The sequence below is a fragment of the Calypte anna genome, chromosome 1 (genome assembly GCF_003957555.1).
Source record: "Calypte anna isolate BGI_N300 chromosome 1, bCalAnn1_v1.p, whole genome shotgun sequence".
Classification (NCBI taxonomy): Eukaryota; Metazoa; Chordata; class Aves; order Apodiformes; family Trochilidae; genus Calypte; species Calypte anna.
The window spans coordinates 119,300,981-119,319,806 of record NC_044244.1 but is presented as its reverse complement, the minus strand read 5'-3'; the positions used below and the strand labels follow the sequence as shown (position 1 = coordinate 119,319,806).

Here is an 18,826-nt window from a genome sequence, read left to right as displayed (position 1 = left end):
CATGTTGACATGACTAGGGAAGAAGGGTTGTTGATAGGGTTTTGCTATTAGTGTGTGTGTGACAGCTGTTACAAAGCTGGCAGCAAATGAAAGATGGCTAGGATTGATTTCAGCCAGTGGTGTAGAGGTGGAAGAAGTACCTCAGCCATCTCTTCCTGCTAATAAATTGACCCTTAAACATTGACATTTTCTGATACAGATTTCACAGTTTTATTTTTTTTTCTGTAGGAAAAGTTGGTAAAACATCTTCAGCTGGTAAGAAGAACATCAAAAAATCTGTTGTGTCAAAGCCCAACACAATTAAGTCTATGTTTATAGCCAATGCTGGAAGGAAAAACACAGATGTAAGTTTTCACATTTATTAATTTAGAGATTTCTAACTCATTTGCACTGTATTAGTGGGACTGGAATAATCCAAGGGCTCATTTCAGTTTCTTGCATCTGGCAAAACATAAACTATTGCAGTCAGCATTCCTGAAAATATTGTGTGTATTTTGTAGAAACCTTTTATTTGCTTGCTGTTGGTCTCCTGATTAGGTTTGCATTTATAACTAAGAAATGTTTGGTTAATCTGTTATTTTACAGAAAACTGTGGACCTGTCAAAGGATGATTTACTAGGGGATATTCTTCAGGATCTTAATGCTGAGGTAAGTATATTAATAAAATCTGTTTGAAACACCTTAATCCATTAGTTTTCTTGCTGTGGAAGATACCAAGAAGATAAAGTTGCTCCTAGGAGCAGACCATCTAAGACTGGTTTATTCCATAGCACATCTGCTTGGTATGTTCCATGTATCCAGCCTGCCTTTCACCTCCACCATGCAGAAGCTGCATGACTGTGTTGGTTTGATAAGCCAAAACTACTATGTCCTGATGAGGGATAGTTTGTTAGTTGATACAGAGGCTGTGCTAATGTAGCCTTCTAGGTTTTGTTCGCTTGAATTGAAATAGGGTTTACAATCATGTGTACCATATGCATGTATCACCACAGTCCAGCCATTGAACTGTAGGATATTTTCATCTGGTGTGTTTGGGTTCATGAGGGCAGCTAAGGGAGGACTGTTTCAGCAGATGATGTGGTTGCAGAAATCACAGAAGGTTATGGGTTGGAAGGGACCTCAGAAGACCATCTAGTCCAACCCCCCTGTCAGAGCAAGGTCACCTACAGCAGGTTTTGAATGTCTCCAGAGAAGGAGACGACACAACCTCCCTGGGCAGCCTGTTCCAGTGCTCTGTCACCCTCATAGTGGAAAAGTTTTCCATTTATTTATGTGGAACCTCCTGTGCTCAAGTTTGTACCTGTTGCCCCTATACTTCTGTCTGCAGAAAGCAGAACAGAAAGTACCTCCTGCTTTCTACGTTTTTCTACAGAGAACCAGATTAACACTTCCTCTGAGTTAGTGCTGGATGGCTGTGGCGGAGTTGTACTGTCTCAAATGAGGCTGCTCCTAGTCATTAGTGACTTCTCAGTGAGTTAACAGCCCTCAGCAGAATTTCTTAAAACTGAAAGGATTGTTCACACGTAAAACCCTGAAACTGCTGTAGGGGTGAGATATTGAATTGAAATACGGTGTATCTTAAGCATAATGTATTTTAACAGAGAAGCAAGAAGGGTATTGATGTTCCAATGTAAAGTAGTTCTCTTGGGTTTGTGTGCTTACTATTTTATTCCTCCCTGTGATGTCTTATTGAGAGTTGTAGTATCTTAGGCTATCCAAAACCCTAAATTTATTAAGCAAATGTGTTTTAATACTGGCAATTTTTGTGAGGCATTGATATGGGGAAGTAATGGTAATGTTACACTTTGGCTTCTGTTTACAGGAATAGTAGTTAGCTATTTTCTTTTGGCTTTGTGGTTTGCTCTCTAGAATTTCTTTTGTTGTTGGCTGTTGATAAGGTTGACTACAAGTATCTGTATATGTAATAAATTAAAATGGGTTTTCCTCTAGTGCAACAGTGCTGAAAGAGCATGTTCTTGAGGCATGTGTGCTCAGTACTGTTTTAGCAGACATTAAGAACATTCCACCAGTTACTCTGATATGTGTGTACTAAAGGCACAGTTAGCTATTGAAACACTTACTGTTTGAAAGCTGATTCTCTTACTCATGCTAATTTTTGTCTTAAACCATTTATTAAAAAAAATAATTTAGTGCTTGTCTTCAAGGGCTGATTGCTCAGGTAACTTCTCTGAATTGTGTATCAGGAGGTGTGTTTTCTTGGCAGGTGAGAAATGATGGTGACCTTCCTTCTCTTTAATGGAAAACATTACTAACCAAGGCAAAAGAGAACACTAAACAACACCTTTGTTTTGTCACATTCTCTTTTATTTCATTGTTCAGACTGTTCAGATAAGTCCACCACCAGTTATAATGCTGAAAAGGAAAAGGTCTGCTGGTGTACCACTGAATCCTTTCTCTGTGCAGTCTCAAACTCCTAAGGTAAAGAAAAAAAAGTAAAAAAACTTCTCATTAAGTATTTTGTATTTTGGTAGATTTAAGTACTTGTGGTTTATTTCTGCTTCTAGAAATTCCCCTCTCATTAGGTTCCTTAATACTGTAACCATATAACTTCATGCATTTTTTTGTCTTCCATGTTAATACATAAACAGAATACAACTCTTTGTGTATCTTTAGTATAGTAGTGTTATGTAGCTGTTAGATATGAAAAGAGCCTTGTGGCAAGGAAAGGATGACGGGAAGTGAAGTAAGCAGAAGGAAGAGTATTTGTGGGTGGGGAGAAGCAGAAGTACACTTGGAAACCAAATGGAAAATAGAAGCTATGGATAGAACTTGACCGTAGTGGAAGATCTGGGCGTGAAAGGAGGGATTGGCTGCTAAGGATGGAAGCCTGGCATTTTAAGAGTTTGTTAAGAGTTCTGCTTAACATGAAGGACTTTATAGCTGGAAATAAAATTTGGTAAGAGTCTGTAGAGGGCAAGTGGAGTATATAAATATGATTTGTGAAACCCTGTATGGTAGTGACATCAACTCTTAAATTAAAAATAATCACCAGTGGCACACATTTCAACAGTTCTGTTAGAGCCTAGAAGTAATTGCAAAAGAAGAGGGAGATGTAGGAAGAAAGCATCTTTGTCCTTATGATGTGAAACAGTGGTCATATTCACAGAAAACATTGAAAAGGAAATAAATACTCAGACAGGCTGTTCAGGTGGTCTGTGGGCCTAGGAGGAGGAATTAGAGTTTAGATGATGAAACAGATGTAGAGGATGAAGAGTGCCGCCTTGTAAAATAAACAGGCACAGAAAACAAGATGGCAGTGACTGTGGAACTCTAAATTCTATATCTGTAAATAACAGCTTTCCCTGAAAATCAAGGTTTTGGACCTTGCCACACATGAAGGGTCAGTAGGTGCAGGGACCTGTTGTTGGTCATGGTATAGGTGACTTCATACGCATCTTCCGCAAGAAGAGGTTCTGTAGGTGCTGCCATAGGGGGATACCTGATGCTCTGTTGGAAAAACAAACTATGTGCTTATTAGCTCAGAGTTTAGGGTTGTAGAACATGCTGAAATGTGGTTCCTTTTTTTTTTTCTCACTCTCTCTGTCATGTCTGTATCATCAAGAAATCCAGTGGAGAAGCACTCTGTTCTCTAGACCCCATAGTGTCCTGGAACTTGTTACTGATACAAACAGGGGTAAAGTGCCATACTGGCCCTTCCCAGTTGTCTCTGCTTTGTATATATACAGAAGTTTTAATTTAGAAATGGAGTAGTGCTATGTGGGAAAAAAATATTGAAAGTAACTGCGAACTTAAAATCATAGAATGGCTAGTGTTGGGGGAGAACTTAAAGATCATCCAGTTCCAACCTCCCTGTATGGGCAGGGACACCTCCCACTAGATCAGGTTGCTCAAAACTCTAGCCTGGCCTTGAACAGTTCCAGGGACGAGGCAAGTACAACTTCCTTGGACAACCTGTGCCAGTGTCTCACCAGCCTTACGGAACATAATTTTTTCCTAATATCTAACCGAAGTCTTCCCTCTTCAAGTTCTATTTCCCCTAGTCCTTGCACTACACACCTGTGTAAAAAGCTCTACCTCATCTTGTAGGCCCCCTTCAGATATTGGAAGGTTTTTACAAGGTCACCTTGGAGCCTTCTCCTCTCCAGTATGAACAATACCAACTCTCTCAGCCTGTCTTCATAGGGGAGGTGCTTCAGCCCTGATTTTAGTGTCTCTCCTCTGGGCATGTTCCACGAGCTCTATGTCCTTATTATGCTGGGGACTCCAGAACTGGACACAGAGCTCCAGGTGACATCTCACGAGCAGAGCAGAGGGGGAGAATCTCCTCCTGTGACTGTCTGTGCTTCCTTTGATGCAGCCCAGGACACAGTTGGCTTTCTGGGCTGCAATCACACACTGATGGCTCATGTTGAGCTTCTGGTCACCACCATTCCCAAGTCTTTCTCAGAGCTGTCTGCAGTCCTTTGGGGTTGCTTTGACCCAGGTGCAGAACCTTGCACTTGGCCTTGCTGAACTTCATTCTGTTTGCATGAGCCCTCTTCTTGAGCCTGTCAGGGTCCCTCTGGATGGCATCCCTTCCCTCTAGTGTGTTGACTTCACCACACAGTTTGGTGTTATAGAATCATAGAATTGGCTGGGTTGGAAGGGACCTCAGAGATCATCGAGTCCAACCCTTTTACCACCGTTGCGGTTGCTAGACCATGGCACTGAGTGCCACATCCAGTCTCTTTTTAAATATCTCCAGGGACGGAGAATCCACTACTTCCCTGGGCAGCCCATTCCAATGTCTGATCACCCTCTCCGTAAAGAAATTCTTTCTAATATCTAACCTAAATTTCCCCTGGCACAACTTAAGACCATGCCCTCTTGTCTTGTTGAAAGTCGTCTGGCAAAAGAGACCAACGTCCACCCGGTTACAACCTCCTTTCAGGGAGTTGTAGAGAGCGATGAGGTCTCCCCTGAGCCTCCTCTTCTCCAGGCTGAACAGCCCCAGCTCTCTCAGCCTCTGCTCATAGGGTCTGTGCTCGAGTCCCTTCACCAGCCTGGTTGCCCTCCTCTGGACCTGCTCCAGGACCGCGATATCCTTCCTGAACTGGGGGTCCCAGAACTGGACACAGTACTCGAGGTGTGGCCTCACCAGTGCTGAGTACAGGGGCAGAATCACTTCCTTGGACCTGCTGGCGACGCTGTTCCGGATACAGGCCTGGATGCCATTGGCTTTCTTGGCCACCTGGGCACACTGCTGGCTCATGTTCAGCTTCCTGTCAATCCAGACTCCCAGGTCCCTTTCTGCCTGGCTGCTCTCCAACCACTCTGTGCCCAGCCTGTAGCGCTGCATGGGGTTGTTGTGGCCAAAGTACAGGACCCGGCACTTGGCCGTGTTAAACCTCATCCCGTTGGAATCAGCCCAACTCTCCAGTCATCAGCAGACTTGCTGAGGGTGCATTTGATTACACTGTCCATGTCACCAACAAAGATATTAAATAGCAGTGGGTCCAAATACTGACCCTTGATGAACACCACTCATCACACATCTCCATTTGGACACTGAGCTACTGATCACAACTCTTTGTGTGTGACCATCCAGCCAGTTCCTTATCCAACAAGTGGTCCATCCACTCTGTATGGTTCCATTCTCTGTATGGATCAGAATGTCCTGTGGACGGTGTCGAATGCTTTGCACAGGTCCAGGTAGATGACCTCTGTTGCTCTGCCTTTGTCAGCTGAAGTTGTGACCCCACTATAAAAGGCCACCAAATTAGTCAGGCAGGACTTGCCCTTAGTGAAGCCATGTTCGCTGTCACCAATCACCCCTTTGCTATCAGGTGCCTTATCAGAGCCTTCATGAGGATCTGCTCCATGCTCTTGCCAGGCACAGAGGTGAGACTGACTGGCCTGTAGTTCCCTGGGTCTTCTTTTTTTCCATTTTTGAAAATGGGGTTATGTTTTCCCAGTCACCAGGTACTTCACCGTGACTTCTCAAGTATGACAGACCGTGGGTTTGCAACTTCATTGGCCAGTTTTTCAGGAGCCATGGGTGAATCCCATCACATCCCATGGACTTGTTCACCTTTGAGTTCTTTAGGAGGTCTCGAACCTGCTCTTCATTTACAGTGGGGGTATCTTCCTTTTCCCAGGCCCTGCCTTTGGCTTGTGTGACGTGACGGGAGTGACCAGAGTTGTTGCTGGTGAAGGAAGAGGCAAAGTAGTCATTGAGTACCTTAGTCTTCCCTGTATCTTTGGTGACCAGCTGTCCTGTTTTCTTCTGGAGTGGGCCCACGTTTTCCCTGGTCTTTCTGTTGATGTACCTATAGAAATTTTTCTTGTTGCCCTTCACCCCCCTTGTCAGATACAGTTCTCTGTGCTTTTGCTTTCCTAACCTGATCTCTTGCTTTTCTGACTACTTCTCAGTACTTCTCCCAGGGTACCTGTCCTTGTTTCCATCCTCTGTAAATGTTTTTACCCCTAAATGTGCCCAGGAGTTCCTTGCTCATCCACACCAGCCTCCTGGCACTCCTGCCTGCGTTCCCCTACATTGGGACACATTGGTCCTGGGCATGCAGGAGATGATCCTTGAATATGGACCAGCTTTCCTGGGCTCCTCTTCCATCCAAGACTTTTTCCCATTCTACCCTACCAAGCAGATCCTTGAGGAGACCACAGTCTGCCCTTTCAAAATCAAGTGCTGTCAACTTACCTTGCACTTTTCTCTGTGCCCTAAGGATCTTGAATTCTATGGTCTTATGGTCACTGCAGCTTGGTCTCCCATTGAGTTTTACATCACTCACCAGCTCATCTCTGTTGGTGAGAACAAGGCCAAGCAAAGCTCCTTTTCTGGTTGGTTCCTCTACCATTTGAAGGAGGAAATTGTCATCAGTACACTGTAAACTGCTTTTAGTAATTCTAGTAGAAACACATCACAGCTGAAATGGTACTACAGAATGTAAAGTTTACTTTTGAGGAGTTCTTATCTATCATGCTCCAAGATATCTGGAGCTTTTCCTCTTGCCCTGGCTACTAGTTCTGCAAATAGTGAGTGGTACATTTTTTACATTTTTTTTCCTTTGCTATTTAGAGAATTTTTTTTGTACTTGTGGCTAAAATGTCTTTCAGGTAATCACCCCTGTATCAAAGAAAGCTCCTGCTCATCTCAGAAAGGAAGCTCTTCCTCCAGCTTCACTTCACCCTAAACATCCCAATTACTCAGCAAAATCTGTTAAAGGCTCTGAAAGTGAGGATACAAAGTATGTGCAAAAAGCTACAGAAAATGGGGGATTAGTGAAGACAATAGAAGAGAAAGCTATTGAAGGTATGAAAAAGAAATTAAAACCTAGTTCTGGAAACTAATATAGTATTGAAACTAATATAGTATCAAAACAGGTCTTAGTTTATTTTAATTAGTTGCATGGGTATCTTAAATGTGATATATTGTATTAATATACCAACAAATACAATGTCCAGTAATACAGTATACTATCTGTGCATACTGCTGTAGTATGCAGTGTATCATTTTAATCACCCAAGGCTTTAGTTCTATGTGCAAAATTTCCAGATGATGATCAAGGAATGATGGATTTTGATGAGGAAGACTTTGATGAGCCTATGGAAGCAGAACATGTGCAAACTGTACCTGAGGTGGCTGAAAGCTTGAAGAGAGACAAGGAAATGGAAAAGAAAGAAACCGAGCAACTGGAATCAGGAAAAAAAGAGACATCTGTCTTGTAAGAACTTATTTTTATTTTTTTTAAACCCACCAATAAGCCTTAGCTTTATCTTCTTACTTGTCTTTGCCAATTGGATAATTGTGATACAGAAAGTGATGGTACTGCTATGTTGGATTTTTTTTTTTGTAGTGACATTAGAAATAGTAATGTTGAAGACACTGATAGCTACTTAATTGCAAAATATTTGATTTTTTGGGGATGCAGCACGACAACATGTATTTTAGTAAACTCAGACAAGTGTTGAATGATGAATTTTGATGCCACTGAGCATAAATAAGGAATCACTAACAATGGTTATTCTAAGCAACTATAAAGGTATCTCATAATGTTAGTTGTAGTAAAAAATTATTGTCGCTAAAAGTAATTTCATGTGGTGAACAGATGTCTTTGGCAGGGGGGGATGGTTTCCTATTTTCTACATTTTTTTGAAAGAATCTTGACTCACGTCTCTATAATATTAAAATATAAAATATTTGAATGATGACGAAGACTTAAATATTTATTGACTGAAGAGGTGGTTTTATTGAAATAATCTGTTGTTCCCACTGCGGAACTTGTACACAGGGATATATTTGTTAAGTATACCTTGAATGACCAATGCTGAAATACCAAGTTAGTGACCAAGTAAAGCCTGCATGTTATGTTCTGAGAACCAAACTTGTGTGTGGGTTTCTCTCTTTGTCACTCTCTCCTTCTTTTCAGAAGGATTCTGACAAAACTCAACTGTTACAAATGTTGCTTAGTGGTGGAAAGAACAATAAAAGGCCTGACAATATAGGGCTGAAAAGAAGTGAAACAGTGGTGGTTATAGCAAAGGCACAATTTCACTTGTTTGTTTCTTCTGCAGATGTTGTTCTCTCCCAGATGTCTCATGTTGGGACAGAATTGATGAGGATGAAGCTGATTCGGTAGTGGCAGAAGTTCAGCTGGACCCCGATCTCCTTCCACTTGTGAATGGGGAAAATGATGATCAAGTTTTCAGATTTTATTGGCTGGATGCTTATGAAGATCAATACAGTCAGCCAGGTAACTATTCAGTTTAAGGCAGAAAATGCCATTTTTATTAAAAAATAAAATGTGCATTTTAAGACGTGCCTAAATTATGGCTAGAAACCTTGTGTCTTTGTGGTCTATAACTTGTTCACTTATCTTTATTTTTTCCACACTTCTGCCCTCAGAACTATTACTGAACAACAAGAATGTTGTCTCAGAGTAGTATCATGGTAGGGAGACATAAAGGGAGCTACTGGCACTTCATGTTGGTGACCCATTTGGCTTCTTAAACCCTGGTGTGCTTCAAGACTAAGCTGATACTGTTAGTTTCTTATTCCAGCAACTGAGCATGTTTTCTTTTTGCTTCTAGAAATGTAACTTAAATTCTGGTGGATTATTATAAAGCCTTTAGAAATTATTAGAAAGCATTTGCTTGATTTTTAATTGAAGTAAAGTTATGCCTACTGAGGGAGCAAAGCAGCCTGAAAAATATAATCTGTTTAAATCCCTTTACTCAATTTTTTTAAATCTTGTAGATTCTCTCTATCTACATGCCTGACATATTTTGTGCAGTTAAGTGTGAAACCTGGCTCGGCTCTCATAATCTTCAAAACAGTGGCATTCTGAGCTCATCTTCGGCTAAAATTGTGATCACATCTGTTCTAAGCATTTCCCATATGTTCTCATTTCACCAACAGCTTTAGGATTTTGGGTTTCTAATTTGTGCTTTGCGTTAAGTTTACTAGAAGGTTCTTCCATATGTTGTTGAAGGTTTTTTTGGGTTGATGCTGAAAGCATTGAGTCAGATGTTTCTCCATTACACCTTTTGTTGTGAGTCAGGGTGCCAAAGTTAAATATGAGACTGTGCTGGGCTGAACAGCTTGGTGATGGGAGTGGTAATAATCATAGTATCTCGATGAAATCAATGGCTCTAATATAAAATTGCTACTTTTAAAGACCCCACTATTGTTCTTTTTCTTTCTTTTTTTGTCGTCTAAGTCAGTGGTTGCTGAATGGAAAATAATTATGAAAGGATTTCTGTTCCTCGCATGCAAGGAGTGTTCTTTTCTCATTATGACTTTTTCAGGATTGAATAATAAAGACTGCACCTGTTTTCAATTAGTAGTGTAGAAGGGAAAATTTTGATACTGCTTTTTGTTTAACATGTTCGTGATCTTTGTTTATGCCTCATTTGCTGTGATGTCAAATGCATTGCCTGAAGAGTAAATACTATAGCATAATCATAAGACTCTTTCAAACTTAATGGGTTTTTTTGAGGCTTATTTTCATAACTCTCTTTACTGTCCTAGGCAAAGACCTTGAGAATTGTAATCTTGTTAACATTTAAACAAATCATGAAAGAAATTGCCCTTTCTGTGCCCCCTGCAAGACATTTTCCTGTCTCTCGACTTTGCTTGCCTTCTGGTTTATATGTAACATGATCTTTCTTTTCGTACACTTTGTGTTTTATAAGCTTCTATTTTTTTTATTTATTTCTATAATCAGGCTTACATGAGATAGGTACTGATATATTTTTTTCCCTTGTCCTGGTTTTACATACGAAATGTCTCTGAAAACTCTTTGAAATTAGCTGTTTTAATTGTGTGTGTCCAATGAAAGGTGAATCTCCAAAGGTTCCTTCGGTCCTAAGTTGTTCTGATTCTGCTAAATCTGGGGATTAAGACAACTTATTTGTCCATGTTAGAGTTGACAAAAGTTTGTCTTTGCAATCCCAGCAACCTTTTGTCCTGTCTTTGGCTGGCTTATCTTATGTGCAGTTGTAGGTATATGTGCACCTCTGACAGGTTAACTTCTCCATGCTTTTAGTGTTGGCAGCTGTTCAAGCGACCAAGTCTTGTTTTGTGGTTTCTCCTGCAGTTAAATCTTTTTGTATGATACAAACCTATTTGAGTTTTTATCCCTTTAAAACAGAAAAAAAGAGATTTCTAGGGAGAACAACTTAATCTTCTCTGTCACTTAGCTCTGTAATTTGAGCTCTTTCTAGATCCTTTTATTCAAACTGTCTTATGTCTTGAAGATTGCTTCTGTATTAAAATCTCTGAGATACTTTGTGCAGCAGAAACTTGTATCTTTGCTCTCATCATCTTCAAAACTGCAACATTCTCTGTCTTTGACAAAAGTAGTCTTGTTCATGTCTATTCCAAGCACTCAAGAAATGATTTTTCTTAGCCTGTCACTTTTAACTCTAAGTGCATCTTCACTGATTTGTCTTTGATCTAATGGAGTAAGAAAGGTGCCCTTACACCTGGTAGATCACAAAGCAAAGATAAATTATAACTCTTAACCCTGAACTTGTTTGTGAATTGTCAGGCCAAGGGAAAATTCAAGTTCCAAAATTTTCTTTATGTGAAACGCTGTTTCTGAGACAATATCAGCTCTGATATTCCTGATTTCATTAAAAGTAGTGTAGGAATACTGTCTTTCATGTAATAAAATTCCAACTTATTTGGAGTTTGAAGGGAACTTGGATGAAGCCAGGTTTTGGCTTGAACTTAGAGGTTTATTTTACTTGTAATTCACAAACTGCATGTGAAAGTCCATTTGCCTTGTCCTTTGTACTTCAAAGTTTAACATCACTTGATGAGCAGTTTGCAGCATTTGGTGCTAATGCCACATTCTCTGTGGCTCTGGGATGTGCCTGTACAATAATGACTTGATCCATAGTGAAGTCAGATGAGCTAGTCCTGATCTCTGTAGGCTTTCTGAATGTCTACCATGGTCACAGCTGCTGTGTTGTGTCTTAGTTTCCAGGATTTCTTACGATTTCATACACCTTTCAGTGTCCTCATTTACAAAAAACAGTCAGTTGAAAACTTTTTAGAATTGATCATAGTTGTGTTCAGAATGTATTTCTAGAGGTTTTATTAGTAATAGTGTCTTGATTTCTGGTATTAAAGTGCAGGAAAAATTATTTAATTGTACTGATCAAAATGAAGAATGAAAAATTGCAGATAATACATGTTTTGGGAGTGATTGACAGCACAGGCATTCTGATTATATTCTCACTGACTTCTTTCTCCTTTCTCCCTCTCATCACAAACTACCAAACTAATTACATAGAAATGGAATAGCAGAACAGAATTCTGAGACTGGTTGTATAATGCCATTTTGAGTTCAATCTATAAAGATGTTACTTTAGTGATGGAGGTTAAGAGCATGAAGACTGTACAGGTATCTATTTGTAAAGCTGGTGTTTAAAAAAAAATTAGAATGTGGTAAGTCATCAAAAAGATTTGTTCAAGGCCTAAACCGGAAATGGTTCTGTTTCTATGCAAGAATACATAATAAGCTGCTTTAAGGAATATTAAGAATGATTAATTTAAGAATTGCATATTGAATTCTTTGCCTTTCTTCCTTAGGTGTCGTATTTTTGTTTGGCAAAGTTTGGATTGAATCTGCAGACACCTATGTCAGCTGTTGTGTGACAGTGAAAAATATTGAGAGAACTGTTTACCTACTGCCACGAGAAACAGTAAGTGTATCTTTTAAGCATGTCAAACATAAATACCTTTCATTCTCCTTATGGCAAGTTGTGAGTTTTAGTAGTGTGTTATTGGAAACTGTTGAAGACAGTGTTGTCTGATATAGGTGGTAAACTTAAGTGTAGTATGTACACAGTGGATCCTGTGAGATGCAGAGTGGAGTGTTGCTACTTTCCCTGACCCTAATTAAAATTGTAGACAAATTGTTATATTTAGACTTGTTCCTTAGGGAATTAAATTATTTTGAAGTATTATTAGAAAACTTAGTGCTTTTAAACTGGTTTCAGTTTTGTGGGTTTTTTTAATTTGGATTTTCTTGGCTAATTGTATTTTTGTTTTCCTTTAAAAAAGAGATACCTGAGAGCAGGTAAAAGCGAAAGCAAAATCTAACTTATTGGTCATGTATGTTGGCATTTTTTATTCACTGATAAAATCCGATTTCTGTTTTTTAAGGAACTCGACCTTTCCACTGGCAAAGAGACAGAGACTCCAGTAACTATAATGAGTGTTTTCAAGGAGTTCAATGACTGCATTTCACCAAAGTATAAGATCATGAAGTTCAAATCCAAGGTTTGTCTACAAGAATCTTATTTAGAAATTTTCTGTTGTTCTGCTTCATCAGGTGGGAAGTCTGTGGGAACACTGTCCAGGGGGGAGGTTAAGGTAAAATGTAAATATGTAACTCCTGACATATTTAAGTGTACCTTCTTGTAAAAGCCATCCTAGTGTCTTCCCAAATAGCCATACTACTTTTAAGAACATTGAAATTGCAACATGATTGTTCTACCAGAAGTTTGAACATACTGCTTTTGAAAATATTCATTTGCTTCTTTGAAATTGAGTTGAGTGTTAGGCTGTCTTATTTGTTTGCTGAGCTATTCTTGAGCATACAGAAAAAATAGAAGCTCTGATACCTATAAAGCTCATGGTATCCAACTTCAAAATGAAAGATTGTGTTGTCCAGCAGACAGGTCACTGCACTGGTTTTATATTTATAACCAGGTGTTGTATTGAGCTTTATCTCTGGGCATGTTTCATTCTTCTCACCCTTGCAGATTTATCTTTTTGGAATGCTGCTTTTTGGGACTGTGGATTATCATAGTGAATTTGTAAATCTGTACAGAAGGTAGCAAGTTGTGAGGACTGTCATTCAGTTTTGAAACTTAAGATGTTATGGGCAATAGTCTTATATGTTATTCTACTATGTTCTGTTTGCTCAACAAAGCCTTAAAAGCAAAATGTTGTTATAATGGAAAACGTGCACATACAGTGATATAATACTTGTGGTAAAATAGCTGATATTGCAGATTTCTACTGAATTAGTTTGCTAGTGTGAGAAAGTTTTCTTGTTCATCTATATAGAGCATTTGTCTTTTGGTAGAGAGGAAGGTGGGGAGCTTTTGGTCTCTTCGGCCAGACGAATTTCAACAAGACAAGAGGGCACGGTCTTAAGTTGTGCCAGGGGAGGTTTAGGTTAGATATTAGAAAGAATTTCTTTATGGAGAGGGTGATCAAGCATTGGAATGGGCTGCCCAGGGAAGTAGTGGATTCTCTGTTCCTGGAGATATTTAAAAAGAGACTGGATGTGGCACTCAGTGCCATGGTCTGGTAACTGCAGCAGTAGTGGAGCAAGGGTTGGACTTGATGATCTCTGAGGTCCCTTCCAACCCAGCCAATTCTATAAAGTTCTATAAAGTTATTTGTGTGTGTGGAAAGGTGGCTAACATGCAAGTTGGAGGACAAGATTTGTTCAGAGTGAAGTTCCCAGAAACTTTCTGATTTCTGGAAGTTATTATTCTGGCAAAGCTGGTGTTCATTGTAGTTACTGAGCAGTGTGCAATCAGTTGTAACTTTTCCCAAGCTGGCAATCTTGTAATTTCATAGGGTTTGTTCCTGAATAGTTGTTCAGGAAATAGAATGGCAAGTAAAAATGCAGGAAGAACAGAATTTAACAATACATAAATGAGAGAAAATAAAAACAAATTCATATGAAGGTTCAGGTTGGAAAGACCCTCATGAGCTCATATAATCCCAAGCTAGAGTACTTTGCTAAGTTTAATTTGTTGAAGTGAGAGTGTGAGCAGTGTTTCTGAAATGGTAAATTCATGCGAGAACTGACATCTTTTCATCAACATGTGGAATTATTTACATTCAGGCAGAACACACACTTTGATAGAACTTTGTAATGCTTTATTGTTATTTTTTGTTGTAGTTTATTTTCTCTCTCAAAGCTCTGCTGCAAATTTCGCTTTTTCAGTTTTATCAGTGTTATTTCTCTTGTATATTTTATTATGTATGGGCATTGGAAAAAAGTCAATTTAACAATAGGTAAAAAACAAGTTTGTCATAGCTCACTGTTCAAAGAGCCTTTCAAGAAAGGGAATCAGCTCGGGGCAGATCAGTTTTTCATTAAAAGAAAGGATACAAACTTTTGTACTCTAAAACTGGAAGAAAGGGGAAAGGCCTTAAAAAGATGTAGATCTGCTAACAGAATTTTAGGAAACTGTCACTTGTTCATGGTGCACTAAGGAAGAATACTCTGAGTGAGATAATGGAGTAATATAGTTTAACCTTCAAAGGGGGCTTATAAAATCAAGCTAAACCATATGCAGGAAATATTTGAACTGTTGTTTCTGATGTTAGTTCAAACCTTACCAGATTTGTAGTGAGTTTACAGAGCTTACACAAAGACCCAGCTGTGTTTTCCAAGTGGCTGCAGTGCATGTGGGAGTCCTTGGGTGTAACACAGAAGTGATCTCTAGGAGGAATAGGGAAGCAGCAGCATTAAGGCACTCTTCAGATCTTATGTAGAGTAACACTTGATCATCCTGATGAGGAAAAATTAATTCAGGTGACAACAAGTACAAAAGATGGTAATTGAAAGGATGAGACAAAAGGAGAATCAGTTACACCAGAGATACCTATGAAGTAGCTCTATTTTTTTTTTTTTTTAGCTTTTACTAGTAAACTGAAGAATAATGACATTTTTGCTCTCTGAAAACACTGAAAGGAGATGAGCAGTAAGAAAGCTATTTAAAGGGTAGTTCTAGCAAAAGAAAAATTTAATAAATTTTGATACATTAATAAATTAGTCATGATAGTTGGGGTTGCAGAGAAGTTGTGGAATAACCTATCAGAAGTGTTTCTAAACAGTAAGAATTCAATTTCTGTTTGAATTTATCAGTCTTTTCAGTAAACTGAGTTTTACTAACTAGTAGAAAGCTATACAGCTCTATTTTGCTGGCATTATTTTCTGATGATTTGGATAGTTACTGGCTCCTGGAAGGATTTAATGAGAACCGGATCTAGCGTGAAGGCATGGCACTAATAATGTGGAAGGTGAGAGAAAAGATTGGTTGAGAGAGGTTGGAGAGCAGGGCTGTTGGTAGGACTCAGAAGAATATCACAGTAAGTTACTCCAGCTGTACACAAAATTTACTGCAAGCAAGCAGCAACAAATCTGGCCATGCTTATACCTGTACAGCAAGAGGTTCTTTTGTTGCCTGAAGAGAAATATGGAAGTACTGAGTAGTCCCATTACTGTACTCTCCTTTTCTTTTATTCCTTTCTGAGAGACATCAGTTTGCCTGCTGTGGTACCACCAGAGATGTTGTGCTGTTGTTATACAGGCTTTGGATCTGTTTCTAGAGGATTGTGCAGGGCTCTCAAACTGAAATGGTGGTAGCTCTCAGCTGAGTGAAGGCTCAAAAAAAGTGAACTTAAGACAGTTGTGACTGTATGTGCTTAAAAGCTGATATGCTTTAGAAGAGCTCCTCTGTTCTGTCATGTACAACCAGCATTCCATTACTGTGTTGTTAAGGGTTGGTGTTTTGAAAGACATTTTTAAAAGGCTAATGGCAGTATTGCTCAGTCAAGCAGAGCACTTGTAATGCATTCAGAGTAACGCAGCATCTCAGTGTTGGCGTAGTACAGTGAAACTGAGAAACTATTCTTCCATCATTAGCTGGAAATCAAAAAGGTTACTAGCATCCTGCCGTGCACCCAAAGTTCTTCTATTTAGAATTCTCAGTCTTGTGATGATGGGGAGAGAGCCAGTTATCTGTGCACTGACAGGAGTTGTTCTCTGTGCGTGTGTGTGCATCTTGGCCTTGCCAGCCCCAAACTTTGTCCCTGCAGACTGATACACTTAAGCCATATTGCTTCCTCCTGCACCTGCTGCTAATTGTAGCTTCAATGGGTTGCATTGCTGCCAAGTTAGCAAGTCTTCACAAATCAATTTGAAAGCAGCCTTACTCCACTTAGGAACTTAGCAGCTAATCACTGCTGCTCATTTCTGCTCTGAAGGGCCACTTGAAGGGCAGATTACTCTGCAGCAGAGCGTTCATTCACTGCAGTTATGACCAGAGGCTTGTGTAATTGAGCTGAGCTCTGTGGAATAAGGCAGATGAATCGCTGCAGCGTGCTATTTTTACACTGTGCTCAGCTTGCATTTGCAATGAGAACTTGTTTGAAGCCTGAGGGTTTGGTTGTTGTTTTTTTTTTTAATTTAAAAAAAAAAAAAAGAGGGGGGAGCACCAGTAATATGTGCTATAAACAGAGCATCGCCATCTGTTCTGTTACAGCTATGATGTGCTGCTCGTGTGAGGTGCTGTTTTGGCTCAACAGTTCAGATCTACTTTGCATGTTAATTTATAATGCTGTTCTGACTTGGTCTTGTACCAAGTTATATTAATATATTTTCTGCTTCCATGGGGCTGCTGATGCTGTAATTGTTTCTGGTTTTGCTTTCTTCCTATACGTAGCAGAGGGTCCTCTCCTTTTCAGTCTTTGCAACCTTAAAACTTCAGTGTTATGAGAAGTAGCAAGCTTAACTGCTCATTGCAGTGCTCTAAGGGAGCTATTGCTGATGCTATTAATTAAAGGAAAAAAACAACCCAACAACAACCACCCAACCTCAAAATGAAATAACTTTGAGGTTTTCAACCATGTGTTTTTATTTGTTTGTAAATTTAATTCCAATTTATGGTGACTTTTTTTCTTGCTAAATTTACTGTAGTGTCATATTGTCATATTGTGCTGCCTCCGTGTATAATGTGCTGAACCTAGAGCACTGTCCAGTGAAAATTCACTTTTTAATTTAAGGAATTATTGTAGTAAGAGTATGCATAGTTAAGGCATAGCATAATAATTCATAACATTCCTGCAGATGTTTTGTGAAGCATTACAGGGCAAAGCTGACATATTACAGGGTAGTGCATGGCATTTCAGCAGGTACTGTAGCACTGTTGCACAGAATATTGTAATTATTTGGAAAATTAAGGTAGTTATTCTTAGAAACAGACAAGCTGTGCATCTTGTGGAAAATCATTGTTCTTGAAGAAAGCAGAAGTGATACTTAAATTTCAGTTGCACTGAAACTGAGATGACTTTGTCTTTGTTAGAGAAACATAAACAAACTTGACTACTTTCTAGTAAACCTCAAGTCACTCGATGAAAAATACAATACTGTCATAGAAATTATTCTCTTCCAAGAATGTAATAAACAGCTGGCAGATGGTTGGGAAATTAGCTCTTCTGGGTGCCTCTCTGAAGTGCATGTACACTAAAGCATGCAGTGCAAGAGAAGGAACTGTGAGTGATTACAGGGCTGTGATCTCACTGGCATTGCATACATGGGATAGGACATGGTTAAGAAGGACAAGGTGGGAAGGTATGGAGAAGGGAGTCCCTTTAATGTGTCAGAGCAATGGGAATGAATGAATCCTGGAATCATAGAGATGAAGCCCTAAGTAAGCATGGGCAGAGAAGCCAGTCAGGAGCTTGTGGGTCAGAATTAGAGGGGAGACTAATGGAGGTGGCACATGTTGGAAAAAGGAAAGTCAAAGGTCACCTCCTGTTGAATCTGTTAAGGGGAGCAAACAGCAGTAGGAAAAACTCCAATAGGTACAGGAGAACGAGGGGGAAATGTGAGCCTGCTGCTGAAAGGGACAGGGAATATGGTGACAAAGGGCATGGGAAGAGCTGGGATACTCAATGTCATCTTCACCTTGGTCTTTATTGCTGAGTTCAGCCTTCAGCAATCCCTGACCCCAAGAGACCAGAAGGAAAGCCTGAAGCAAAGAAGTAGAGAGCAGTGGCAGTATTTTGTCTTGACTTTAGTAGGCTCTCAGCTCTGACTCCCATAGGATCTCCAAAGGCAAACCAATGAAGTATGGGCTACATGAGAGGACAGACGCACGTGGAGTGCTGCATTCAGCTGAGTTGCTGGTATGCAAAAGATGTGCACACGTTGGAGCAATTCCAGCACAGGACCACAAAAGTAATTACAGGGCTTGGAGCGTCTGTCATGTGTGGAGAAGTTGACTGACCTGGGGCTGCTTGGAGAAGGCCTGAGGTGAAGGACTGGTGATGGAGATCTTGTCATGAGGTTACAGAAACCCCAAGCAATGCTACAGGCTTGTGGAAGAGTGGCTGGGAAGTTTTCTGGCAGAGGAAGACCAGAGGGGATGCTGGTTTGCAGCAGGCTGAACATGAGCCAGTATGTGCCCAGGTGGCCCAGATTGCCAATTTCATCCTGGTCTGCATGAGAAATAGTGTTGTGAGCAGGACTTGGGAGATGATTGTTACCCTATACTCAGCGCTGGTGAGGCTGTACCTTGCCTA

General features: G+C 39.9%; 1 protein-coding gene across 1 annotated transcript in view; it reads left to right on the top strand.

Annotated features, from left to right (window-relative positions):
- The window catches only part of POLA1 (DNA polymerase alpha 1, catalytic subunit), a 197,561-nt gene that overhangs the window by 3,684 nt on the left and 175,051 nt on the right, over window positions 1-18,826 (top strand). Inside the window, exons 5-12 of the mRNA XM_030469196.1 lie at window positions 229-344; window positions 586-648; window positions 2,341-2,439; window positions 7,096-7,291; window positions 7,535-7,703; window positions 8,554-8,732; window positions 12,080-12,192; window positions 12,656-12,772. Of these exons, the coding sequence (XP_030325056.1) occupies window positions 229-344; window positions 586-648; window positions 2,341-2,439; window positions 7,096-7,291; window positions 7,535-7,703; window positions 8,554-8,732; window positions 12,080-12,192; window positions 12,656-12,772 (1,052 nt within the window). The remainder of the gene's footprint in view (window positions 1-228; window positions 345-585; window positions 649-2,340; window positions 2,440-7,095; window positions 7,292-7,534; window positions 7,704-8,553; window positions 8,733-12,079; window positions 12,193-12,655; window positions 12,773-18,826) is intronic.